Below are 27,275 nucleotides of genomic sequence, written 5' to 3' on the forward strand. Positions count from 1 at the left end.
CCAAGTGAAAATCCCATGGAACTCTGACATCCTAAGAGTTCTCCCTCTAATTAACACTATCTCCCTTCCTTGTATATTATGAGTATTGGAAGTTATGCTAAAGAGTTCAGGCATGGATAAAGGCAATATCTACCCATATGATCGGTATTTTAGAAAGCTGTAGAACAAGGTAATCTGTGAGATCCCACTGGAAAAAAATGTCACTAATAGGAAGAATCATGGAAGACTTCTTGGAAGTGTTATCATTTGTATTGGGTACTAAAAGATAGACAGGGATTTACTAAGGTAAAAAGGAAGGAGAACATTCCAAGTTTAAGAAATATAAACTCCTCTGGGGTGGCTAGCTGGTGCAGTGAATAGAGCAATGGACCTGGTATCAGGAGGACCTGAGCTCAAATCCAGCCTCAGACACTTAACACAAAAACTAGCCATGTGACCTTGGGCAAGTCACTTAACCTCACTTGGCCTCCAAAAAGCAAAAAAAATAAAATAAATAACATGAGAAAAGACATAAGCCAAGAAAGTATAGGAAATGTTTTTAGAACAGATAACATTCCAATTTGGCTAGAGCTAGGAGTACAGAAAGAAAATAATTTGAGACATAAACCTGGAAAGGTAGGGGTGTGCCAGATTATGGGGTCCTTGAATGTCAAAGAAGTCTTAATTTTACTTGATTGACAATAAGAAGCTACAAAAGTTTCTCTTTTATTTGTTTTTGTTTTTAAGCAAAAGGCCATGAATAGATTGATAGATAAAGAAGATTAACCTAGCAGTAGCTCTAAAAGAGACTGCTAGGTAGCATAGTAGGTAGAGTGCTATGCCTAAAGTCAGGAAGACTTGAATTCAAAATCTCAGACACTTAGTAGCTATGTGAACCTGGGCAAGTCACTTAACCCTGTTTGCCTTGGTTTCCTCATCTATAAAATGAGCTGGAGAAGGGAATGCAAACCATTCCAGTATCTTTGACAAGAAAACCCCCAAATGAGGTCACGAAGAGTTGCACATAACTGAAAAATACTCAACCACAACATGATCTAAAAGGATCAATTGTGGGGAGAAAGTAACAGCAGAAATATCCTTTGGGCAGCTGTTGTAATAGCCCAGGCTGGTGATGATAACATACCCAAGGGTGGTGGCATTGGAGGGATGGAAGCTAAAGACGCTACAAAGATACTGAGGATAGCTTGAAGGAGGAAAAATCAAAGATAATACCAAAGTTTGAAACATGAGAGACTGCATAGGTGGTGGATCCACTATCAGAAATAATGAAATCAAAAGGGCAACCAAGAATAGGAAAGAGAAAATAAGCTCCATTTTGAATAAGCTGAGTTGGGGTGGAAACAGTAGGTCCAAGTGGAGAAGTCTTATGGACAATGAGAGATATGGATATGAAATATGAAGATATGGATACTAGAGATAAAGATCTAAGAGCTGTGTGTAGGGAAAATAATTAAAGCCACAGATGTGAGGTCCAAAGAATGATGGAGAGCACTTACCTTGTGGGGCGAACAAGAGAATGAAAAGTCAGCAAAGACAGAACAAGCAATTAGTTAGATAAGAGAAAAACCAGGAGAGCGTGAGTCTCTGTAGCCAAGGATGGAGAGAGTACCTAACAGATAAGAGAGGTTAGCAGTGTCAATGTCGCAGAAAAGTCAAAGATGCTGAAGCCTGAAGAAAATAAGGTCATTAGTGATCTTTGGGGGGAACAAAAATCATCTTGGTAAGGGAAAAGAAGAGAATGGGTATTATGGAAATGGGAATGGTAGCAATTTTTAAAAAATTAGCACTAAAAAGGCATTAAGAAATGGGGCTAATGACTATATGGATGGGCTAGACCAGTCAAGGAAAGGATTTTATGGAAAGGTGGAGGTCATAGAGCACCAGCCCTGGAGTCAGGAGGACCTGAGTTCAAATCCGGCCTCAGACACTTAACACAAAACTAGCCGTGTGACCTTGGGCAAGTCACTTAACCCTAACTGTCCTCCAAAAAAAGCAAAAAAAAAAAAAGAAATGTGGAGGTCTAAACATAAACAAATAGGGAAGAACCAGTTGAGAAGGAAAGTTTTAAGATGCATGTGAGAAAGGGAAAGGCTGTACCAGCAGGCTGGAATGTGATCAAGAACACAAGAAGAGAGATTCTTCTTCAGAAATACCTGATAAAGACAATATGGTATAATGCATAGGGCACTCAAGCTGGAATCAAGATGCCCTGGGTTCAAATTCCATCTCAGATGCTTGCTAACTGGGCAAATCACTGACCCTCTCTGAGTCTCAGTTTTCTCATCTACAAAATGAGGGTGTTGGACTTGAGGGCTTCTAAGGTCCCTTCAAACTCTAAACCTATAAACCTATTTTGCAAACATAATTGAAAAAAAGAGAATGATATATGATGCAAATGTTTGAAAAATGGAGAAAGTATTTTTGAAAGTAAACTTCAATAAAGGGGGGTGAGATTGTACCTGGAGTTTTGAAAATATTAGTAAGAGATTTGAGCCAATCAATATAAAGAATGAGTCTGGAATGAGGTACGTAGTCAATGAGACTACAATAGAAAGAACAAAAGCAAAAGTGACATCACATACCAGCTCAGATTATATACAGAAAATATGTATGGGTAAAGTTAACTCAATTTTACTATTTTACCCAGCAATGCTTAGGAAATATTAAAATTATAGACCATGGTATTTAAACTAGGTAGTAGGAAAGTGAAGCCAGAGAGAAAGAAGTAAGCCAGTAGAAAAGGAATGGGTAAAGTTATATTGTGAGAGTAAGAAAAGTGGAAGGACAGAAAGTTGTCATCTTAGAATAGTGTTTCAGCACCAAGAATCTTGAAACCTCTACAATTCTGAAGGTTGACGATGCCTAAGGCATGACCAAGTCATAAATAGCTAAGTGACATAGAGAAGGAGGTCTTTGGAGGTGACTGGGTTGAGAAATCATGCAATCAGCTTGTAAAATGATTGCCAACATGAATATTGAGTCTACTGGAATTGTGTCAGGGAAGGCAAGTGCAGAAGAAATGGAGAGAAAGACCACAACCCAGGTACTAAAGTAAGAACAGTATAAAGAACACAATCTCAAAATGACCTGAGGCTGGCAAAAAAAAAAAAAAAAACTAAATACGACAAAAATAGTTTCCTTTTCTTCGGTTGTTTTTAGCTGTATTGGGAGGAAAGATAGGATCAAAAGAAAGAAACTGAACTTGATGTGGGTGAGATAATAAGTAACAATAAAGAAAGGCTAGAATTTCTATGCCTTATTTTGCTCCTTTTTTCTCTGTCAATAAGGATACTCTTTTGTCTAGTGTGATATGGCTAAAAGAAAGTTAACACACAAGATAAGCAGAGAGATAGTATGCAGACATGCAGTTACTCTTGATGAATTTAAGTTACTCAGTCCAGATGAACTATAGTCTCAAGTACTGAAAGAACTGGCCTTTGTGGCTACTGAGCCACCATGAAAGATTATGGAGAATGGGAGAAGTACTTCACCAACGGCAAAAGGCAAATGTCCTACTATTCAAAAATGGGAAAAGAATGGAGTCTGTAATTTCATGGCTAGTGAGCTATGCTTCAAATATGGAAAGGAGATTAGAAAAGCAAATGGTTATCCCAGAGAACCAGAATGGTATCAAGTCAGGCCAGAGTAAGGTTATTTCCTTTGTTTGACAGGGTTACTAAACTGGGAGATCTGGAAAATGTGATAAATATGATGTACCTAGATTTTAATGAACACCTGATAAAATCCCTCATGCTATTCTTATGGAAAGATGGGAGGGAGTATGGATTAGCACCTAGATGGATTCTGGAAGGGTTGAATGACTTGACCCAAAGAATAGTCATTAATGGTTTGATATCACCTTGGAAGGAAGACTCCTGGGGAATGCCCAAGGGATCTGTGCTTGGATTTGTATTGTTTAGTATTTTTATCAGTAACTTGAATAAAGGTATGGCTATAGCATGCTTATCAAATTTTCAGATGGCACTAAACTGGGAAGAATAGCTAACACATTGGATGACAAGATTCAAAAAGATGAATGACTGGCTAGACCATGGGACCAAACTTAAGAAGATAAAATTTCGTTAGGATATCTCTCAAGTCTTACATATTGGTTCAAAAAAATCAATCAGTTTCATAAGGACAAGATAGTGGAAGTATAACTAGACTTTATTTTATCTGAAAAAGATCTGGGGGTATTAGTGGCCTTTATCAGCCAAGAGAGCTCATCCAATCTAAAGTTGCATTGAGAGGCAAAGAGAGGGTGACTAGGTGGTGCAATGAATAGAGCACTGGCCCTGGAGTCAGGAGGACCTGAATTCAAATCCAACCTCAGACACTTAACACTTACTAGCTGTGTGACCTTGGGCAAGTCACTTAACTCCAATTGCCCTGCCCCTCCAAAAAAAAAAGAAGAGACAAAGAGTCCAAGAGATAGTACTGCCATACTCTTGTCTTCTGCCCTTCTCAGACCACATGTGAAGTGTTGGGTTTTGTTCTGAAGGCTACATTTTAAGGAAGGACAGTGATAAAATAGAGCATATTTGGAGAATAGAAACCAGGGTGGTGAATGACCTCTTGCTCATGCCCCAGTTAAAAGAACTGGCAATGCTTAGATTGGAGAAAAGAGACAGTGTTTAATATGACAAGTATTTATTAAGCACCTACTGTGTGTCAGGTGCTTTGCTAGGTCCTGGAAATATCTTGACAAAACCAAAATCTTTGGTCTCAAGTATATTACAACCATGATAACTTCAGTTTTTGAAGGATCTGACATCTGGAAATGTCAGAAAACTCTGAAAACTTCCCAACAATTAGAACTACCCAAAAATGGAACAAGTTTTTTTTTCTTTTCTTCCCTGATGGCTTTGTTCAAGTGAGGAAGCAAATATTACTTTAAACCCTCTGGAAAGAGGAAAGAAGCCTCAAACAACTTCTCTCTGCAAATATACATGGCACATGGCATTGTGTTGCTTCTATGTCCCTTGCGTCTCTTGATGAAAGAGTAATGGAAACAGCTACAACCTTGGGAGCTTCAGAAGGATGGAACACAGTGAGCACCAGATGTTTGGGAGCTAGAGTCCATGCCAGGATTTTCTAGAAAATGAGCATGGATGCAGGGGGCAGCTGTGGCCATGAAAACTGACTTGCCTGACTCTAGTCAAGCCTTGTAGAGACATGGACTCATCCATATATAAATGAATTTGGTGGAATGAATGCTTTGAAGTAAGCATTTTAAGTGGGAACCCACTCTGCCCAGGGACTGAGATGATAGGTGGAATAGTGTCTACCCTCAAGTGGAGGAGGGTGAGGTACTTTGTAATTTCTGTTCTTACTACATGTTTTCAATAAATATCTTTTTGTAAAAGCTAAAAAATAATGAAATGGGAGACCCTTCTCACTGGAAGTCTTCAGTCAAGGCTGGATGATATTTGACAGGTATGTTGAAGACAGAATTCTTATTCAGGTATGCTTTGGACGAGATGGCTGCTAAGGTCCATTTCAGCTCTGAAAATCTATGGATCCCTTTATATATGGCTACTATTATGCTAATATTTGTACTGATACAGAGTATATCACTATTATTCTACTGAAAAAAAAACTAGCCTTTAAAAAAAGGTTAACAAAATAGAATTTAATCTAGTCTGTATTTTTCAATACATGTGCAATTTGTTTCTGGGGTGGGGGACAGCAAAATAAACAAGAGATAATATAACCTTAAAGCATGGAAAATAAGGATCTCTTCTCCTAAGATAAAAGCTAACTTTTAAAGGGTTATAACAGAAGTGAAATATTTTGCCTGCTTAGGTTGTTGATTAGTAAAATCATTCTTCTCTTGAGAATATAGGTCCATAGACTCCCTGGACAGCTGAGCTGCTAGGTTTGGGAGAAAAAAAATCTAAAAAAGAAAACTATAGAAATAAGAAAGGAATCATAAAACAAATGGAAAATTATATAAAAATTCACTTAAGTGAGTAAAATGTTTAGTGTTTAGAAAATAGCCTCAAGATCCTTCTCAGTAAAATGAAGGGCTTGCAATGGATATTATTTTCTAGACTGAATTCCATGAAACCCTGATGTTCTGTGTTCCTTCTCCCAACTCAGCCAAGGCTCCTCTCATCCAAAGGGGCCTGTACATGGCTGTGGGCTACCCCAGACTGTATTAAGTCCACAAGAGCTGTCTATAGAGACACCATCCACCTCCATAATGTGACTCTTCCCCTTTCCCCACTGCCTGCCAAGGGACCTAGGTCTCAATTGTGAAACTCTGCATTTAGGGGTTCTCTTTGTATACTTCAAGTCTCAAATTGATTTAAGGGCCAAATTAATTTGGGAAAGGTAAATTAGGCCATATCTAGGGTCTCTTCCAGCTAAAAAGCAAAGCAAAACACCCTCAAGCTCCGATCTAAACTATGATTATTTTCTCTCTGTCATTCATAAAAACAACCCTAGACTTTGACTTAGACTGAGATTTAAATCCCAGCTCTGTCACTAACTAGTTATGGGACTTCAGGCAGGTCACTTAGCTTCTTTAAGGCTCAGTTTCTTTATCTATAAAATGGAAATAATAGTAACTTCACTAAATCCTTACAGGGCTATTGAAAGGAAAGCAATTTATAAATCTGCAAAAGTATGCAGATTTAACCTATTATGATCACTGAGGATAATCTGGGGTTTATGGCTTCCCTACTAAATTGTTACTCAAGTAGTTAGGGTTCCCTAGTGGTTAGAAAGCTATCAACTACATAGCCCTTTAAATTCAGAATTACAGGAAACCGAGGGTTCTGGCAACCACATTATATCCTGAAGAATATCAATTTATTGATAGAATATGTTGCCAGCATGTGGTTTCCCTATTAATTCTGAGAATGTCTTTAGGTTGGGAAGTCTCTTGATGGAAGTCTTTCAAAATGTACTCTCAGCCCTCATAGAGCCCAAAGCAGTCCTTCGCTTGGGGGGTAAGGAAGGATGGTTAACCATAAATTTATACAACAATTTAAACTGGCTTCCCTTTCCCTTCCCTGAATCAGGATGCACAACTCACAAAGTTTTATTGATTTTAGATAGGACAGCATCTGTGATTTTATCAGTATAAAGAAATCCCTGGTGAGGAAACACCTTCTCAGCAACTTTATCATCTTAAAGAGCTGCCTAGAGCACTGACAGGTGATGAGGTGAATCCCCCAAGATCCAACAGACAGTATGTGTCAGAGGTGAAACTTGAACCCAGTTCTCCTTGATTTGAAAGCCAACTATTAATCTATTATACTATACTGCTTGTTCTTAGGCAAATCTGTGGATTGACCATCTTAATTGTTTGTCCATAATGGGTGAGGTCAACTTTCAGTACCTATCGTGAAGTCTATCCAAAAGATAGGTTTGTCCATACTTTTGTCTTGTTTTGGCAGTGGAATACAAAAAAAAGGCCTAGATATCTTTATAATATCTAATTAATTTCCCATGTGTCAAGGTAACTTAGGACCACTCAACTTCATTGCACTCCAGTTTTTAGTTTTATATGCTCATTATCCAGCCCCTAAAGAGGCCAGTTGTTGATAGTTTAATAAGTAAGCAACAATCATTCTTGGAGTAAATGTAAATACAAGTCAAAATATATAGTTCTTGCAAACCATGCCTGAAGTACTCTCAGGTTCTAGGAATAAATTTTCCAGGTAGTCAAATGGAAATTTAAAAAAATAGATTAGAAATTAAGATGTGAATTCTGAAAAGAGCATTAACTAGATGGATTACTGGGGAAAAGATTAACCTCTCTGCATCATTGTCTCCATTTGAAAGACAAGGTAATGATATTTGCTGCCAGGTAATCACTTACAAAGAAGGTTCTGATCCAGAGCAGTAGTTCAGAATTCTCATTCCTGAAGCAGATTTCGTTTGGGGCCGAGCTGAGAATTAAGTAGCAGCAGCAGCTCAGAGGCCACACTTTTCTTGGGTGCAGTTGTGTGGATGAAAACTAAAAATAAATAAATTAAATTTCTTTTAAATTACACAGTTTAGGATAACTGAAATTTTAGCGATGTAATTATGACCAGTACTCTATAACAATCACAACAGGAACCTTACTTATTTTAAGCAAATTGTGTCAGGACATACAAATGAGTGTGAAGACATCAAAGCATGTTGACTCATACAAGACTTTCCTCATAGCTATAAGGATTTGGTTGTTCTCTCAAGCAGATTGTCCCTGGAAAAGCTCCTGCCTATGGATGGATTGTGCTCTGAACAAGAGAAGGGAATATCCATGCTATTGAGGTCATACATCCTTTGAAATATTAGAGGAGAGTATGTGTCAAATGGTAGAAATGTTCTGACGTTAGAACACTAAGAGCCTATTAATTTAAATTTTAAAATATTGAATGCAGCTGTGTAAAAAAGAAAAACATGCTTTCATATCACCAATTTGCCTACCCATAATCCTCTCCAGCATCCCTATAATTGCCCCCTCTTTTGCTATGTCATCACTCCAGCTTGACTCTGCATTGCTTTCTTCAGACTGCACCCAATGTAAAGAATTAAGTCATAAGATTATTGCCATGATCATATTTGCATATGATGGCAATAATTCTTCATCACAGCTCCTTAAAATCACTAACTTTAAGGGGCAGCTAGGTGGTGCAGTGAATAGAGCATTGGTCCTGGAGTCAGGAGGATCTGAGTTCAAATCTAGCCTCAGACACTTAACACTTATTAGTCATGTGACCTTGGGCAAGTCCCTTAACCCCAATTGCTCTGCCTTCTCCACTCCAAAAAGCCAAAAAAAAAAATCATAAACTTTAGCCCTAAAAAAAAACTTAAGGAAGTCATATAATTAAATTTCCTTTCTTTACCCATAAGGAAAGAGGCACAGAAATGTTAAATGACTTACCCAAGGTCACACAGTTAGTTATTGGCAGAACCAGAAGCAGAATTTGGGCATCCTAGTGGTCTTCCCATTATAACATGCTGGTTTCCATGAAAAGGATTCCGTGTCTCTTTCAAGCATTATTGAAATAATAATGGAGATTTTATAGTATTTATTGTATGAAGAAGCAATGTGCTTAATGGATAGACTTGGAATGAGCAAAACTTGAGTTTCAAATCCTGTCTTGGACACATATCTAATTGTATGAATCTGAGTGAATCTCTTAGCTCTACTGAGCCTCAGTTTCCTCATCTGTAAAATGGGGTAATAATATCCTATATCTCAAGGGCTATTGTGATGCTCAAATGGGATAATGCATGTCATCTCATTTGTAAACCTGAAAGGACAATGTAAATGTCAGCTATTATTTTCCCCCACCACCCAGTAAGTAAGCTCCTTGAGGTCATGAACTTACTTTTCAATTACCTTGGTATTCTCTTGCCTCACTGAGTAGCTTGAACATAGGATTGATAGTAGTCAAATGGTGCCATGGTGCACAGAGCAATGGGTCTGGAATCAGGAAGACCTGAACTCCAGTGCAGTCTCACTTAGGATGATCTCAGATAAGTCACTTAACCTCTACCTGCCTTCGTTTCTTATCTGTAAAATGGAGATAATATTACTTACCTTCCTAGATTGTTGTAAGAATTAAATAAGACAATAATTATAAAGCATTTAGCACAGTGCCTCATACAGAGTTAGCACTATATAAATGTTAGCTATTATTATTATTAGGACATCAATAAAAGTTTAAAATTGAATGAGGTATATATAGAATGCGTTTGCTGTCCAACTATTCAATTACTGTTACTTCTATGACATTTTAAAATATGTATTGTAGGTGTGAGAAAAAGTAATACTTTTCAATGTTCTTTTGCTTTTCTGATATGCCTAAGGTGGGGTGGTGGGGGAAGGAAGTATTTGACACTGTCAGAAATAAAAGCCAGATACAGAAAGAATTCAGTGGTTTACTTAGAATTTCTTCTTAAAGTCTTTTTAAACCTCATACTTCAGACGTTATATCCTGGAGAGCCAGATCTGCAAAAGCAATCTCATGTGACAAATCTCATCATCTTCGTGTTTTTTAATGTTTGCTATTTAATTGCACACAAAGTAATAGCTAGAGAGATATAAATATCACGGCATTAAAATAATGTAAATATTTTCTTAATAATTACTTTATGCTTCCTGGGCTCAGACACTTAGCACCCACCCAGAAACACCTGGCTGTGTAACCTTGAGCAAGTTACTTAACCCCAATTGCTTAGGGGCAGCCAGGTGGCTCAGCAAGTAAGAGTACCGGCTCCAGTGTTGGGATGACCTGGAGATCGAATCCCAGCCTCAGACACTCAGCAACACACCCAGAAATAACTGGCTGGGTAACCTTGAGTAAGTTACTTAACCCCAGATTGCTTTAAAAAAAATAATAATTACTTTATGCTAAGAATCAAGAATTATCTTACTCAAACACAGCCATGCTGCTTTTCATGGATTTTTCATTTTTGTTTTGCATTTAATTAAAAATTATGGTGAATTTAGCCATGATAAATTGCTCATCCATGGAACTGATTCTTCTATGATGAGTACATACACAGTATATACACAGCCTTCTTGCCGTTCCTTATACATAATACTAGCTCCTTATCTCCATCTTTTGTACTAGCTGTCTCTTGTGCCTAGAATGCATTCCCTCCTCACTTCTGCTTCTTATAATCCCGTTTCTTTAAAAACTTAGCTCCTTTCACCTTCTACTTGAAGTTTTTCTAGAACCTTCTCCTTCCTTTTATTTATTTTACACACACACACACACACACACACACACTGCTTCCCTTGATTTAATGTAAGCTCCTTGAGGGCAGGGAACTTTTTCATTTCTGTCCTTGCATCCCAAGTACCTAGCATATTATCTGGTCCATGGCAAGAAATTAATTGTCGATTGATTGATACAAAATAAATACAAGAGAGCCTGGAAAGGTAGGTTGTGAATAGATTGTGATACGCTTTAAATGCCAAATAGAGTTTATATTTTATCCTAGAGTCAATAGGGTATGATTGGTGTTTATTGAGTAGTGGAGTGACATGACCAGATCTATACTTTGGAAAAATCACTCTGGCAGCTGGGTGGAGAATAGATTGGGGTGGGAAGAGATTTTAGGCAAGAAAACAAATTAGGAGGCCATTGCAATAGTTCAATCAAGAGGTGATGAGGGCCTGAACTAAGGGGTTGGCTGTGTGAGCGAGGAAGGATGAAATGAGTGTTGTGGAGATAGATAAGTCAAGGTTTGTCAGTTGATTGCATATGTGGGGTGAGCAAAAGTGAGGAACAGAGGATGACATCAAAAAGAATGGCAGTGTCCTTAAATCAAATTGGGAAATTTAGACAGTGGGAGAGCTGTGAGGAAAGATAATGTACTGAGATCTTTAGTGGAGACTGCAACCCAACCATGCCTTCTCTTGTGTGACTCTGTACTACCCAAAAGGAAAATGGGAGCATGTGGGAGTTACTCACTGGAGAGGGAGTCAGAGTGGGTGAGTGTTGGAAAATATAGGTGTGCTTATGTTGGAGACACGTTGAACTATATTCTTCGGTGATTCCCATCCTGAAGAAATCAATTTTACCTTTGGTATTCACCTTACAAAGTTAATAGAATCATGTCTCTCCTTTCACGTTGGAATACCCACATTAGAAGTACCTTCTGCCCCTAAGATTTCTTCCTCTGATTGGATTATTCTTTCTAGAACCTCTGCTTAAGGTGAGCGCTCAAGCCAGTCAGGTCTCATTCCTCTCTGGGCTACACTCTGGACTTTCTCTACCATGCCCTCACTAGCATTTGTCCCATCTCCCTTTTTAGCTTCTTTTTAGGTAGTATCTTAAAATGTATTCTAATGTAAACTCTTGGAGGGCAAGAACTGTTTTTCCACCTGCATTTGTATTCTTAACACTTAGCACAGTGCCTTGGTATATAATAAGTACTTGATAAATGCTTGTTGACTGTCTTTTATAATATCAAATCACCTATCAATGTTGTTGGGAAACAGGAATTTTCATAAATTAAATTATCTTGATACAGTGAGAACATCAGAACTGCATATTCATAGGATCATAGAGCTCTAGGCAAACACTGAAATATTATATACATGCTAGTTATTATTATCATAGCCATCACCACCACCATCATCATCTAATCTAATCCCTACACTATTATAGATGAGGAGACCGAGACCCAAAGAGGCTAGCTGACTTGCCCAAGGTCATACAGGTACCCTATAAAGTAATAAGTATCTGAGGCATGATTTGAATCCATAGCTTCTTACTCTAAAACTAATGAACTTTCCACTATGCTGTGTTGCCTCTCTTTAGATAGATAGATAGAGAGAGAGAGAGAGAGAGAGAGAGAGAGAGAGAGAGAGAGAGAGAGATAGACCATCCATCTTATATAGTATTTGATGTTTATAAATCACTTTCCTTACAATAATCTGGGGGAGGGTACATATACACAAGAAGTACAAGGTATCCCAAAAGGCTAAGTGCAGTTAAAACTGCACTCAGACTTTGGGGACCCCCTGTATTATCTACCTCTATTTTATAATTCAAGAAACTGTTAGTTTAGGGAAGTTAAGTGATTTATCTAGGATCACATTGCTAATTACTATCAAATCTAAGATTCTGTTTGGAAATTCTCAGTTAAGATCTACATTGAGTATCAGGAAAAATGCTCATATAACTATTACTCATATATTAAATGAATAACCTCCTCCTCCCCTTGACTCAAGGCTCAAAATAAAGATATATTACTTCAGCAAGAATTTATCAAACATCTATTATATGCTTAGCACAGTGTCTGGAGTCTAGCTGCTTAATAAATGTGTACCAAGTGCTAGGTTTGGGGGAGATGAAAAGACAAAAATGAAAACAGTTGTTTTCTTGAAGATGTTCATATCCCATGGGAGAACAGCACATAGTCTATTAAATAAATACAAAATATTCATATAAATTAAACACAAATAACTTTTGAGGGGAGGAGGAGCAGTAACAAATGGGAAGGAACAAGAATGACTTCATGTAGGAGGTGGTTATTTGAGTTGATCTTTATAAGAAACTAGGAATTCCAGGAGTTGTAAATAAGGAGGGAGATCATTCCAGGCATAAGGATCAGCCTGTGCAAAGGCAAGGAGGTGGGAGACAGAATATCATGTGATTAACTTTTAACTATAGATCATAGGATTATAGATTTGGAGCTTAAAGGAACCATGAAGGTCACAGTCCCTCTCATCATTCTAATCTTGGTAAAACAATTATAAGAACTTACATTCTTTTTCCTCAGAGATGTATGTACAGAGTAAACCTTGGCTTAATTTTTTTGTGTTTTGTATCTCATTTTTAAAGTCTGTATCTGTAAATAGAGTTGAATTGTTGATTTTTTAATTAAAAATTTAGTTAAGTTTAAAAATTGTTTAGTGAAGCTTTATTTTCTTTATATTGATGAAAACTGTCACTTATGACTGAATATTCAATAATTGCTTTAAAAATAAAATTCCCTGGGTGTACTCACTAATGAAATGTGATGTGCATACTTATTTTTTTCTTCTTTCTGCTCAAATCTTTCTCTTCCTTTAACTTCTTAGGTTGTTGAGTTTCAGAATTCCTAAGTCTTCCAGGTTTTTACATTTTTTCAAGAATCTTACATACATTATTACACTGGATCTTCACAAAAATCCAGGAAGGTGGGTAGTATATTTATTATTACCCCCAATTTACAAATGAGGAAACAGCAGGTCAGAGATCTTGTGACTCGAATGAGCTAATACAAATAAGTGGTGAACCCTGAAATCAAACTCGAGCAGTCTAATTCGGAACTTTATATGTTCTTTCATGCTGAATGGCATTTTAAAATAGCATTATTATGAGGAGGAAACTCAATGGAAACAGCTAGATGATCGAGATGAATAGAGAGTATAATAAAGAATAAGGTAAGGTAATAAATAAGGATAAGGCTATTACTTGGGTTGATTGATATATAAGTGATGTAGGGGAAAGAATGTTGGAGTTAGTCTATCTAGGATGCAGGTTCTACTTCCTTGAGAGATCTTGAGTGATGTCAGAGAACCATTCTCTGCCTCAGTTTCCTCATGAGAAAAAATGAATACGTCTTAGTAGGACTAAGATCTCTGCAAAGTCTAAATCTATGATCCTATTCAGTAATGTTCTACCAGTCAGGAATCTTTGAACACCAGAAGGGAACTATTTCCTCTTTTGTGTGGGTGGACACATATATGAAACATGATGAATAAGCCATCTTCAACTACTTGTTTACAAAGACATGCTGGCTAGGGAGAGTAAAATAAAATATTACAGTATAAATGTTGCAAAAACATTTTATGAACTAAATAAAATTTTCTTTGACACAAAACTCAAAGGCTTCAAACAAAGTATAAATCCCATTCAAACGAAAAGGAAATTGATAAGCAAAAAAATCCATTGCAAAGTCCTATTTCTCTCCATAGTAATAATAATGTTAATATAATGCTTTGTGATTTAAAAGGGGTTTACTCAGGACATCACAGTGAGATTGGTACTGCAAATTGTATGTTCCCCACTTCAGGATTAGAGGCTAAGAGACTTATTCATGGTCATAGAGTCAGGAAGTGTTCAAGACAGGATTTCAATTTCATTAAACAAACATGTATTAAGAGCCTACCATGCACAAGTTCCTGGAAATAAAGATTCTAATACCTTCAAAAAGCTTACATTCTACTTGATTTGAACTCAGGTCCTTTCTGATTTTCAAATCCACTGTTTCATCATATACCTCTGTTGCTTCTGTGTGGTATCATAGCATTATCATTTGATAACAATGCCATCCACATCAGAACGTATAACTGGTCAAGTTTTAAATCCAGACCAGGCACACAAATTGTTTTGTTTCTGAACATATCTGTTGTTGATGATCCATTTTTCAGTCGTGTCCAATTCTTTGTGACCCCATTTGGAGATTTCCTGTCAAAGATACTGGAGTGGTTTGCTATTTTCTTCTCCAGCTCATCTTGCAGATGATGAAACTGTTTCAAACAGGGTTTAGTGACTTGCCCAGGGTCACACAGCTAGTAAGTGTCTGAGGCTGGATTTGAACTGGAGAAGATGAGTCTTCCTGACTCAAGGTCCAGCACTCTATTCACTGTGACACCTAGCTGCCCCCTTAGGCATCTCAGTTAACTTTTTAATCCCGACTTCCAAGACACGAAGAGTGATAACTGGGCACTAGCCCACTTTGGTAATTGTCTCAAAATTAATGGTGCATATTGACTTGAACTGAAGGTGGCACGGGATGGAATGCTGAGTGTGGAGTCATGAAGATGTGTTCAGATATGGCCTCAGTCATTGTGTGACCCTAGGCAAGTCACTTAAATTCTAGGTACCTTAGTTTCTTCCTGTGTAAAATGGTGATAATAATAGCACCTAACTCCTAGGGTTGTTACAAGGATAAAATAAGATTACGGTTTTAAATTGATTTGCAAGTTTTAAAGTAGTCTATAAGTGCTATTATTAATTTAGCTGCTTTTGTCACAATCGACAAATGGCAGTCCCCTAGATACACCGAAAAAATGTGAAAGCAGAGGGTGCAAACAGGAAATTGTCAAAGGAACTATGAAACCCATTATAGTGTAAAGGCATAAGAAAATGGGGAGAATGAGAAAAGGCAAGAAAAAATGGGGAAATGGAATATAAAAGTTATGAAGCTGTCAAGATGTAGGGTCATTACACTGGATAAAAGAGAACAATATAACATAAAGATAAAGCTGTTGAATATTTACTGTTACCGGTCCTAATTATTACTTCTAGATTCCAGGAGAAAAAAAAATATGTTAAAAAGGAAACTATATAGATTTGCTCAACATTCCTATAGACAGATAAGAATGTAGACAGATTGTAAAGTTTTAGGGTAGGGAGCGGGGTAATACTGCGACTGTTATTGGAGGAGTTTCAAGTGTAGAAAAGCCTGAGGATCGGGTGACCAGAATGGGAACAGGTCTGTGAGTGAGGGGCCAGGGAGACCAAGCACGAGGAAGACCACTGCAGGAGGAAGAGGTGCAGGCGTAACTTTAGGCATGCCGAGTTTGGAACAGGCGTCAGGGCCGCCTTGGAGTTATCTGGAGGAGAGTAAGAAGGGATGGACTTGGGAGAGCCCCAACGCCGCCTTGCAAGCGCTCTTCCCCCAGGGCTGCGAGGTTGGGGAGCCCAGTGCTCCCCTGCGGGGCGGAGGCGCAGCGCCCATGCTGGGCGGTGGTTGTCATGGTTTCCGGGGTCACATGGATGGGCGCTGCACCCCCTCCCTCCTGCGGGCGGGGCGTGGGCTGGGCTGGGCTGGGCTCTCGAGGGGGTAGAGGAGAGACAGGGCGGGCGCGGGAGGAGCCGGAGATGCTGCCGCCCCTCCGGGGCCGTAGTTCGCTGACTGCAGCTCGCTGGGAGCCAGAGCGCGGGCAGGCGAGCCGTCGGTGCCCTGGGAGCGGCCCTTACCTGCTAGCGGCTGGCTCGGCTGCCGCAGATCTAGGCGGGCTGCTGGGGACCGACCCCAGTCCGGGGCTGTCGGCTGCCGTCGGCGCCCCGGGGAAGGACGCGGTGCCCGCGGAGTCCCGCTGCCCCCCGCGGCGGGGGCCAAGGCCGGCGCCATGAGCAGCATCGAGATCCCCGCGGGGCTCACGGAGCTGCTGCAGAGCTTCACCGTGGAGGTGCTCAGGCACCAGCCCGGGGACCTGCTGGAGTTCGCTTTGCAGCACTTCACCCGCCTCCAGCAGGAGAACCGGCACAAGGGAGGCCCTGGCGCTGGTGACCTGGCAGCGGCCGGAGCCGCCGGGGGCGGCACCCCCAGCCGGGGGGTCAACTTTGCGGAGGAGCCCGTGCAGACCGAGTCTGAGAACGGGGAGGAGGATGACGAAGAGGAGGAGTCCGGCGACCCGGGAGCGTTCAACGGTGAGCACTTCCCTTCTTTGACTGTGCGGTGCATGGACCACAGACTCCCCCGTCCCCATCGTCCCCCCACCTCGCCCTGCCTCCTGTCTCCTGTCTCCATCCTTACCCCGTCCACCCTTTGCTATCGTTCGCTTTCCTTTCATTCTTCACTTCTTGCGCCCACATCATTCTCCCATTCTCTTACCTTTCCGTCTCCTACCTCCTCGTCACCCATTTCTGTCACTTCTCTTCGCCCACCTGCCATTTCTGCTCTCCCTGGTGTCACTACCTCCTTTTTTTCCTCCTTCATCTTTGGGTTTGGAAGACGTGAAGGAAAGAAGCCTCTCCCTCGTCCTTCAGCCTTTAATTTCCTGAGTTCAAAGAAGGGGCTGGAGAGGAGGCAGCCAAGGAGAGCGCTTCGTAATACAACTTTTAATAGGGTGGAGAGCTCTGTGATGAAAGATTAAAAAAAAAAAAAACGTTTTGTACATGGAAAGAACTGGGGGACTTACTGGCCCGCGTTACCCTTTTTTCGGGGCATCAGGAATGTCCAGAGATGAAAAATAGGATTGACATCAAATCCTTTGTTGCTGCTGTCAGTACCAAAGATTCACCAGAAAGCAAGGAGAAGGGAATCAGAAGCATTTTTGTGGAAATGAATTAACAGCCTTTGAAGAAAAGAAATATAATTCATTACTTCCCAATTTATCCTTTCGGTTCGATTTTTGATCTTGGGACAAAAGGAAAGGACCTTTCTTAGTCTGCAATCCCTGAGGCCCTTAGAATGGAGAAAATGGGAAACAGCTTTTTTCAATTTAAATCATACATTGAATGTAGTGTTGTTTTCTGCTTAATGTGTGAGGGTGAAAAAACACTCCAGGTACCTTCTAAAGCTTTAGAATGGAGAGTTGGTGAGTTATTGTAAGGGACTGTGCCAGACACCAAAAGTAGGAAGAGAATGAATGGAAAAGAAAAAGGCATTTTTGCAAATAGCTGCTCCTGGCAAGTCCCACCCCTTCTGCTTACACTCCTCCAACCCTACCACATACTCACCCTCTTCTATTTACACAATATGACTGAATTCCATCTATTTCCCTTCTCAAACTTAGAATAACATGCTGTGGATGCGTTTTCTTTGTGGTATGTGGCACATATACAAACAGCATTGCATCAGATTTTAATTTTCTCTGTTGTAATATTGGGATTGTGTATAGATCTGCAGTGGGTGCATTTTAATGTGGGTCTTTTGAATTTCTTGCATGATAAGACATGCAAGAAAGTCATTTCCTTTCTTTAAGAATAATATATTTGAAACATAAGGTTCCTGAAAAGCATTATTTCAAGCTTATTCATAATACACTGAAATTACTGCTGTATGACAAGAAAAAGAAACAAGTTTTGTCTCCTCACCCTTTTTCAGTGAGGGGAGTTGTTTGTGACCCTTTTAATGTCTGTTAGCTCAGAGCAATTAGCATTGTTGTTTTGTTTTTTTGTGGAGGGAGCTGTTGTGACCCTTTTAATATCTGTTGGCTCAGAGCAATTAGTATGGTGGTGTCTTTTTTGTCCACAGGAATTAATTTTTCTTAGCTGGAACAAGAGGGTAAAGAAAAATATTGTGCTTTTATTTTATGGGAAGGAAAAGCAAATAATAGATAAAAATCAAAAAAAGTAGAAGCAAGTAATGCTTCTATTATTCTCTCCTTGGAGGAAATTAGAAAAGGGGACTAGATGCTCAAATTGTAAAACTAGAAAACCAAGTAGAGAGGGAAGACTTGTTGGATAATTATAATATACATTTTATCGATATATTATAATATTAACAATGTTCTAGAGTTGCAGAGTGCTTTTTTGAGAGTCAATGTGATTAAGTGAATAGACAGTTAACCTTGGAGAAAGGAAGACCCGGTTTAAAATCCTGCTTCTCATACCTACTCAGTGTGTGACCATGAGCATTCACATAACCTTTCAGCACACCCAGACATGTCTCTAAAACAACAAATTTTAAAGAAATTGTTGGTCTGAATGGTCAAGGAAGTTTTTATATGGGTGAAAACAAGTTTGGAGGGAAAAGAAAACTTTTTTTTTAGTGTTTATAGCACCTTGTTTATATTATTTCATTTTTAACTTTGCAAAAACAGATCAACTTGTTGATAAGGAAAGATATCCATGTTTTAGAAGCTGGGATCAAGCTTTAAGCTCCTTAAAGGCAGATATTTTTTAGTGCCATAGGTTGCCAGCACATAGTAGGAATTTAGTAAGTATTAATAGAGTAAGATATTTGAATGCAACCTTCGAGCCCATCGGTATGAGAAACTCCCTCTCCCAATACTGATCAGCACTTGCTTTGCAATTTATACTTAGATTAATTAGATAATTGCCTGGAGCTTTGAGAGGTAAAGTGACTTGCCCAGAGTAACACAGCTCTTCAGAAAATTAATTACCCACCTAAAATTCACTGGACTTTATTATTTACATCATAGCATACTAAAAGAATTGGCAAGAGTCTTTGAAGGGCCACCCATTTTGAGAACAGAAACATGAATAGGGAGATGTCCAGAGACTGTAAAAGGAAGCTAGGTCAGTGCCATTAAAAAAAAAAAAAGTCTGAGGAATGTGTCTAAAAAAAAATCATGGTCCTATAAATTTAACTCTTGTACCCAGAAAAATTCCAGGAAAAAAATTATAATGTAAATTTGTAAATCACCTTGAAGACAACTGAGTATTGAATAAACTAGCAGGGCAGAATAAAGAAGCCTAATCCAACTAATCTAATTTACTATGACAGAGCAGAAGGCCTGTGAGATCAAAGCATAATGATAGATGTAATCTAGCTTGACTTTAGCATTTAAGCCTTTCTCGAAGGACATGAAAAATGTGCTGTTCTTCCTCCATGAAAATGACACTACTGACCTTCAGTTGAAGCATTTCCTTTTATTAGTTTTTCTAGTAGAGGTGAAGAATTTGTACTCATCCAGCTGTACTTTCTCTTTTTATTCCCCTTGTTTGAAATGTTGAGTGTAATACGTGGCCATGAAACTAAGTGTCTAGATTTGGGGACAAGCATGTGACCTTGACCGCACTGGTACTGGGCTTTGACCACATTAGCTAAACAGCCTAGATCATAAATTGGAGAAGGGCGGTCGAGTCCAGGGCTCTTCAGTTTAAAGTTATTGTGATCACAGGGTCATAGATTTACAGGTGAAAGGGACCTTAGAGACAGTATTACACCCCTGTTACTTTACAGATGAGGAAACTGAGTCCCAAAGAGATTAAAGTCACAAAGGTAGAACATGAAAGAGAACATCTGCATGCTGATCAGATTCTCTAACTCCAAATCTTAGTGCTCATAGTTTTCCTGAACCCCAAATCAGGTCAGGAAATTTGACAATTATTTTTTCTCTTTGGTTTTCACATTATTACAATCTGTCAACTTTGAAATCCGTATTGCCCGAGAAAACCCAGGACCCTACCCATATTCTTACATATGGGTCAAGATGGTAGTTGAAATCATTTTGAGTAGCACAGCCAAAGTCTATCCTAGAACATTATAAATACGTGAGTTTTCTCTTTGGCATCATCCAACCTGCCTTTTACCAGCCTAGTTTCTCCATTCTGGCCTTCTCCTTTTCCCCAAGTTACATACTTTTTTTTTAACTGTGGTTGTCACATATACTCTCTTCCCCCTTCCCCTGTGCTCAGCTATCAACTAATTCTTGATAATGTGCTAAATCATAATTCAGATGTTAGCTGATAATGATTTAAAGTGTGACTTCCCCTAGGATAGTGAAAAAATGGAAGACTTGGCATACTGCCACTGAAAGGCTGATGATCTCTGATCTGGACTGAATTTTTAGGTGTATAATTGGGTGGAAAGTTGGATCAGTACTTACTTGGGATGGAAAATATTATATTAGTCATTTTGAGCTCTAGGATTGTTTAATATTTTCATCATTTACCTGATGGGTAAACAAAATAGCAGTGTAACATGATGAAAAGTCTTGACTTTACCACTAATTACCTGTGTGAATTAGGATAAGTTGTTTACTCTATCTGTGCTGTAGTTTTCTCAACTATTAAATGGGGATAACAGTTATTTATAACCACTGGGTTGTTGTGAATGTAGAATGAGAGAACAGATTGGAAAGCGTTTAAAAACAACATTTGCATATAACTTCCAAGTACAGTATAATGTATTTTGTATTACAGATGTATTGGGTTCGATACTTGTTGGTCAGGACATTCTAATGTTAGGATAGAAATCTCCTGTGATATTACAGGTAGGTAGATTGTTGTTTTTATCAACTTTGTACATGCTACCAAGGCATAGTAGAAACAATGGTGAGTGTTATCTGGGAAAATAGGACTGGAATTTAAAATGCCTTTATATTTTGGAGACATGTTTAGAAATAAAATAAATTATAAGGGCAAGTATGGGGTAATATATCTAGGAAGGAGAAATAAGCTACAAATATAGAATGGAAAAGAACTGTAACATTTGCTGCTATTAACCATACTTACTTGCCTGATACTCTCTTGTTCTTTGGACTTTGGTGACATTGTATGAGCTTTGTCTGACCTCTGACTGCTCTGTCTCTCCCTTCACCCTCCCTCCAGCCCTTAAATGTGGTTGTCCTCCAAAGCTCTTTCTTTGACTCTCTCCTTTCTTCATTCTCTCTTGGCAGCCTTACCAATTCTTATCATTTCAATTACCAGCTCTGCAGGTACCTATAAAAGCTTTATCTCTAGATCTCCCCAAATTTCCAGTTCCATGTTTTCAGTAATCCATTGAAGATTTTCATATGGTTGTCCCTTTGGCAATTGAAACTTAATATGACCAAAACACATTGTCCATCAGAAACATGACTTTATCTCTAACTTTTCAATTTGGAATGATGACACCACCATCTTCCTATGCCCCAGGGTAGATACCTCAAAGTTCTCTTTGACTCTCCTCTTTGCCCACCACACCCAATCAGCTGCCAGCAGTATTGTCATTCTGCCATCTTGTCCTTTGCAATCCCACTAGTTCACCCTTGTTCACAATTCATTGCTTCTTACATAGAATATAAGAATAGTCTCCCAATTGTTCATCCTGCTTCAGGCCTCTCTCTTTTCTAATCCATCATGCATGTGGCCGATTGAGCAATTTCACTGTATTCATCTGATCATGTCATTTCTGTATTCAAAAACCCCTCATGATTCCCTGTTGTCTACTGAGTAAGTACAAATTTTTTCATCCTAATATTCAAGGCCCTTCACAATCTAAGGGAAAGAGTACTAGATTTGCATTTGGGGACTTAAGTTTGAATTCTGGTTCTGATTTTTACATTCTTACATGAACCTGGGGAGGTCACTTAATTTCTTTGGGTCAATCAGTAAGCATTTATTAAATGTCTTTTGGGTGTGAAGAACAGTGCTATACATTGAGACTACAAAAACAAAAGCAAAATCAGTACTTGCATTCAAGAGACTAATGGGGGTGGACAACCTGTACATCTCTAGGTAGATCAGCTATGCTTAATCTAGAGTCCATGAACTTTTGTAAAAAGCATTTTGATAACCATATCTCAATATAATTGGTTTCCTTTGTAATCTCATTTTATGCATTTAAAGACATTATTCTGAGAAGGCATTCCTATGTCCTACCAGACTGCCAACAAGTTCCATGAAACAAAAAAGGTTAAATAGAGAAAGAGTGATTTTAGTGGATGGGGAAGAGGGACAATAAAGGCCTCATCTGGATGTTGGCACTTGAGCTGGACCTTGAAGGAAACTAGATGTTCTGAGAGACAGATTTGAGGAGGAAGTACATTTCAGGCATAGGAGATAGTTGCCATAGCAGAAGCACAGATACAGGAGTAGGTTGTTCCGTGTGAGAAACAGCAAGAAAGACAGCTTGGCTGGACTCTAGTGTGTATGGAGAAGAGGAATGTACAGTAAAAGATAGAACATAGAAAAATAAAAGATAGAAAGGTTGGTTGCAGACATGTTGTAAAGGGCTTCAAATACCAATAAGAGGAGTTTGTATTTTCTCCCAGAGATAATAAAGAGCCATTATGGTTTACTGAGTAAGGGAATGATTTGTGCTTTCGGAACATCAGTTTGCTAGCTATGTGACCACAAGTATTAGAGAAAGGAGAGATTTGAAGCAGGGAGACCAACTGAGAAACCATTATAATAATCCAGCCAAGGGAGTCATAAGGACCTGAGCTAGAGGATTGGCTGTGTGAGTGGAGAGAGGTTGATGGATTCAAGAGACGTGGAAGACAAAATGACAAGATCTGACGATTGATTGTATATGTAGGGTCAGCAAAGAGAGTGGAATATGACACCAGCGTTTTGAACTAGGGTCTTTGATTAAAAGAAAGAAGTTCAAAGGGGGAGTGTTTGGGGGAGGGGGAAGATAAGTTCAGTTTGGCACATTTTGGATTTGGGATGCCTATAGCACATTTGATTTTTAAGAATCCAGTAGTCAGTTGGTAATCTAGACTGGAACTCAGAAGAGGGACTGGGGCTGGAAATACAGATCTGGGAGTCATCAGCATAGATATAATAATTGAAGTCATATTAATGAATGAGATCAAATAGAGAGAGCAGAAAAAGAAGAAAGTTGGAATCTTATTTCACAATTGTGGGCACATTAACAATGATGATCCACCCAAGGCTGAGGAGTAGGAAGAAAGGGGAAAATCTCTAGAAGGAGAGGGTGATTTACATTGTCAGATGATGCAAAGAGGTCAGAAATGAAGATTGAGAAAAGATTATCAGATCTAGCATATAGGAAGTCATTGGTAATTTTTGAAAGGACAGTTTCAATGCAGTGATATTGTTGAAAGCCAGATTTCAGAGGGTTAGAAGAGAGCTCAATGGGAAGAACTGAATCATGAGTGTAGATGGCTTTTTGTAGGAGTTTGCCTGAAAAGGAAAAAGGTACAAAATAACTTTTAGATGGTATGGTCTAGTGAAGGTTTTTTTGTTCTGTTCAGTTTTATTTGAACGACAGAGGAGACTTTGGTGTGTCTTTAACCAGCAAGGAAATTTGAGAAATTCATAGATCAAGTCAGGTGATCGATCTCTAAGGTCCAATCAAAAAGTTTTTATTAAACACTTGTTTTGTGCCAAGTGCTTTCCTAGGTGCTGAAAATGCAAATATAGATGTGAAACAGTTCTTTTGCTGTAGTTTCTCCCTCTAGACCTCATCCTGTGTGAATCAGTTTTAGTCTCATGTCTTCCACAGGTGCTAGAGGTCTCCTTCCAACCCTCTTGACTTGTGTGTATGCTGTGACCCTCACAGGCTGTCCATCAGTAAGATGTCCTTCACTATATATCAAGTTCACCTTTTCTAATCATGCATCCCTAATGATATACCACTTATGTGTAATTCTTCCTTGGCAATATACTGTAAACTATTTACAACCACCTTGCACCTTTCTGCTGTCCTTTAGGCATCACACAACTTGAATTCTTTCAGAAGTTGCAGTGTTCTATGACTTGTGGCCATACAAAAGATCAATGTTAAAATGAAACCTTTGTTTCAGGTGAAAGCAAGGAGTCTTTAAAATCATTGCCTGGGTAGTTTGCCAAAGCTCAGCCACCTCTCTCTTTCCCTCCTAATTCTGGGTCCAGCTCATTGTCTGACTCATGATTATAAATATCCATTAAGCAGAGAAATGTGTGTCCACCAAGAGTGTTGCACTGTCATAAAGGATATATAGCACAGAGTTAAAACAGAGAAAGGAATTCTCTAAGATCATTAGAGCACTGGTTTTTGTTTATTTGTTTTTAGCTCTCACATCCAGTGGTTTATTGGAGATAAATATTGTCATCAGAAGGATAGTAAGTCTGAGTAGGGACTCTGTGTGTGAACATGGTGTTTACATGAGCCCCACATGTGCTTCCTCCTCAAAGTTCTTGAGGAGTTGTTTGGGTAGAAAGGTGGCCAGGTAGGCTATCACTTAAGCACTGCAGTAAGACAGGTTAAAAATGTCATTTTCCTTGGAGTAGTCAGGAGATCACTGTGTCTAACCGCCTCAGGAGATGTAGCTAGGGCTGGTGGCAGTAGCAATGTGATAATGCGGTTCTACACTATTTCCTTCAATGTGTCTTGCTCATCAGAATTCTCTCCGAAGATGTCTGTCTTGCAGAACTGTGCCAGGAAAACCTTCCATTTCCTCAGCTCTTCAGATGAAACAATAGGAATTCATGAGTGTGTAAGCGTTGTTTAATATTGTTAACAAGGAAGGCAGTAGGTCCTCCTCTGGATTTATTAAAAGCAGGTCATATTTTTGTCTGTTTGAAATGTTGGGGGAAGGGGGGGGGGGTTGTGTGTGTTTCTTTTTAGTTCTGCCTGAAATGAGTTAGGAAGAGCAATAAGGAAAATAGAGCCAGACAACTTCTCAAGATCTCTCTCCTTACTAAGATTGTGTGATTCTACGAGTGACTGAGAATACTACTCCACTGAAATGCCAGAAATATAAAATGCTGTTTTCCTCTAGCATTCACAGTTAAACTGTGCACCCAGTAGGAAGTTCCAAAAAGTAATCATCGATTCAAGGACAGCAACGAATAGCTGCTGATTTCACTCCAGGCAAATACCCATTCACCCACAGCTAAAAACCTGTTCTCTTTCTCTGGCTGATAGGTTTTATTGGAAGATAAAGCCATTTATCAAGTCTGCCTCTGGTAAGGAGAATGCTTTGGGTAAAGTCTCTATGTAATATGTATACCATTTTACAAGATATATTAAAAAAAAGTTGAGAGGTGTTGTGGGGTTTGGGGGATATTTTTGTGGGGGGACTATAGAATTCTTGTGGAAATCAGTAAGGCAGCAAGCATTTATAAACATGGATTACGTGGCTGGAAGTGTGCTAAGCACTAGTCATTGTGCTAATTGAAATATCTTCTTTACTGTACTTAGACCACCATTCTGATTAATTTTAGATAAATTAAACATGACAGTGTTGGTTTGCATTTGATAGCATACAAGGTTTGGGGTTTCTTTCTTTCCTTAACTTGAATAAACTTGAAAAGATAAGGGATTAACTGAAAATTACATTTTTGTAAGACGGTAATTTTTTTACATTTTTAGAAAATAAATTTAATGTGCATATCTTTAAGGAGATATGAATAATTGAGAAGTTAGCTTTTAAAAATGATAGCTAGATAATGGAAGGTCACTTTATAGCATAACCTGATGTAATGGGAATGCAAATTTGGAAGATCTTCCCTGCCCCTAGGCTAAAGTGCACCTGAAGCCTGGGGTGGGAGGCTTGTTTTTCAGTAGATACTTTTTGATTGGCCAGTGGGTCCAAAAGGTTGTTACATTCTCTGAGCCAGGAGAAGGCTATATAAATCCTGATGTGTAGCTTTGTTTTGGGACTCACTTTGAGAAGTGTTCTGTGATTTGATCTGAATTCTGGGAAGCCGTTGTTGAGAGTCCCCCGGCTTTGAAAAACCCAGATGTTGACTGGGTATGGATGTAATGGTTGGACAGTTTGGAAATCTGTCTACTTGATCTGTTTCTGTCTTGATAATTCTGCCTGTATACTTTGAAGTTCGGGGTGCTGACCTATTTCCCCTGAACAGGTAAACGATATATGTCTGACTGATTAAAGTGAGCTTGTTAACCCATTTTGAGTTGCTTTCCTTTATCAAAGCAGATCCAAGAACCTGTGTGAGCAGCCACCCTGGAGAGGCTGGGGTGCTTGCTGCTACACCTGACTCATATGTTGGTATCAATATTGGACAATGTTGGTACTGTATTATTAAAGTTAGTGTATGTCCTTCCTTTTAACAAGGCTGAAAGTTACACAAATTTTCATTTTGGTCTATAATAAGATAAATTATACCTTCCCCATAATCTTATAGAGCATTTTTGATATTCACATCACTCCAATGTCACATTCAAAATGAGCAGTTACTGTCTTAGCACTTTGAGTAACAGCTTCTTTTAGGACTCTACGCAAACCTATGCCTCAGTCAGGTAAACTGTCATTCTCTTTACATATAAGTATTATATTAGAACCTAAATCATATCTATCCAAAAATGTTTTCCCTTAATGTTTATTTTTTTCATATAGCAAAAACTCTGTGAAGCAATAAATATCATGAAATTCAGACTATATTAATGTAAGAATTTTCATACATAAGTATGAGTAATTTGAATAAATAAGTATAAGTAATCTACTTGATAATTAATATTTACTTCATTCAACAAGTATTTATATTAAGGAACCACTATATGACAGGCACTTTTCCAGGTGCTAGGGATATAAAGACAAAAAAGCAATAGTCCTTTCCCTCAAGGAACTTATATTCTGTTAGAAATGGTATGTGTACAGAATATTAAATGTAATTTACAGGGTATCCCAACGCTCAGCATAATTTTAAGCTTTAATAGCTTAATAGTTT

General features: G+C 38.7%; 1 protein-coding gene and 1 long non-coding RNA gene across 2 annotated transcripts in view; one reads left to right on the plus strand and one right to left on the minus strand.

Annotated features, from left to right (window-relative positions):
- LOC138176244 (uncharacterized) overlaps positions 1-21,287 on the minus strand; it is a 38,369-nt gene extending 17,082 nt beyond the window's left edge. Inside the window, exon 1 of the long non-coding RNA XR_011172196.1 lies at positions 17,071-21,287. This is a non-coding gene — a long non-coding RNA (uncharacterized lncRNA). The remainder of the gene's footprint in view (positions 1-17,070) is intronic.
- The window catches only part of PRKAR2B (protein kinase cAMP-dependent type II regulatory subunit beta), a 146,275-nt gene continuing 135,337 nt past the window's right edge, over positions 16,338-27,275 (plus strand). The window contains exon 1 of the mRNA XM_069106986.1: positions 16,338-16,886. Coding sequence (XP_068963087.1) covers positions 16,586-16,886 — 301 coding nt within the window. The 5' untranslated portion in view covers positions 16,338-16,585. The remainder of the gene's footprint in view (positions 16,887-27,275) is intronic.

The sequence above is a fragment of the Petaurus breviceps genome, unplaced genomic scaffold, assembly GCF_028583685.1.
Source record: "Petaurus breviceps papuanus isolate PSGF00001 unplaced genomic scaffold, PetGlider_PUasm1.0 84, whole genome shotgun sequence".
Classification (NCBI taxonomy): Eukaryota; Metazoa; Chordata; class Mammalia; order Diprotodontia; family Petauridae; genus Petaurus; species Petaurus breviceps.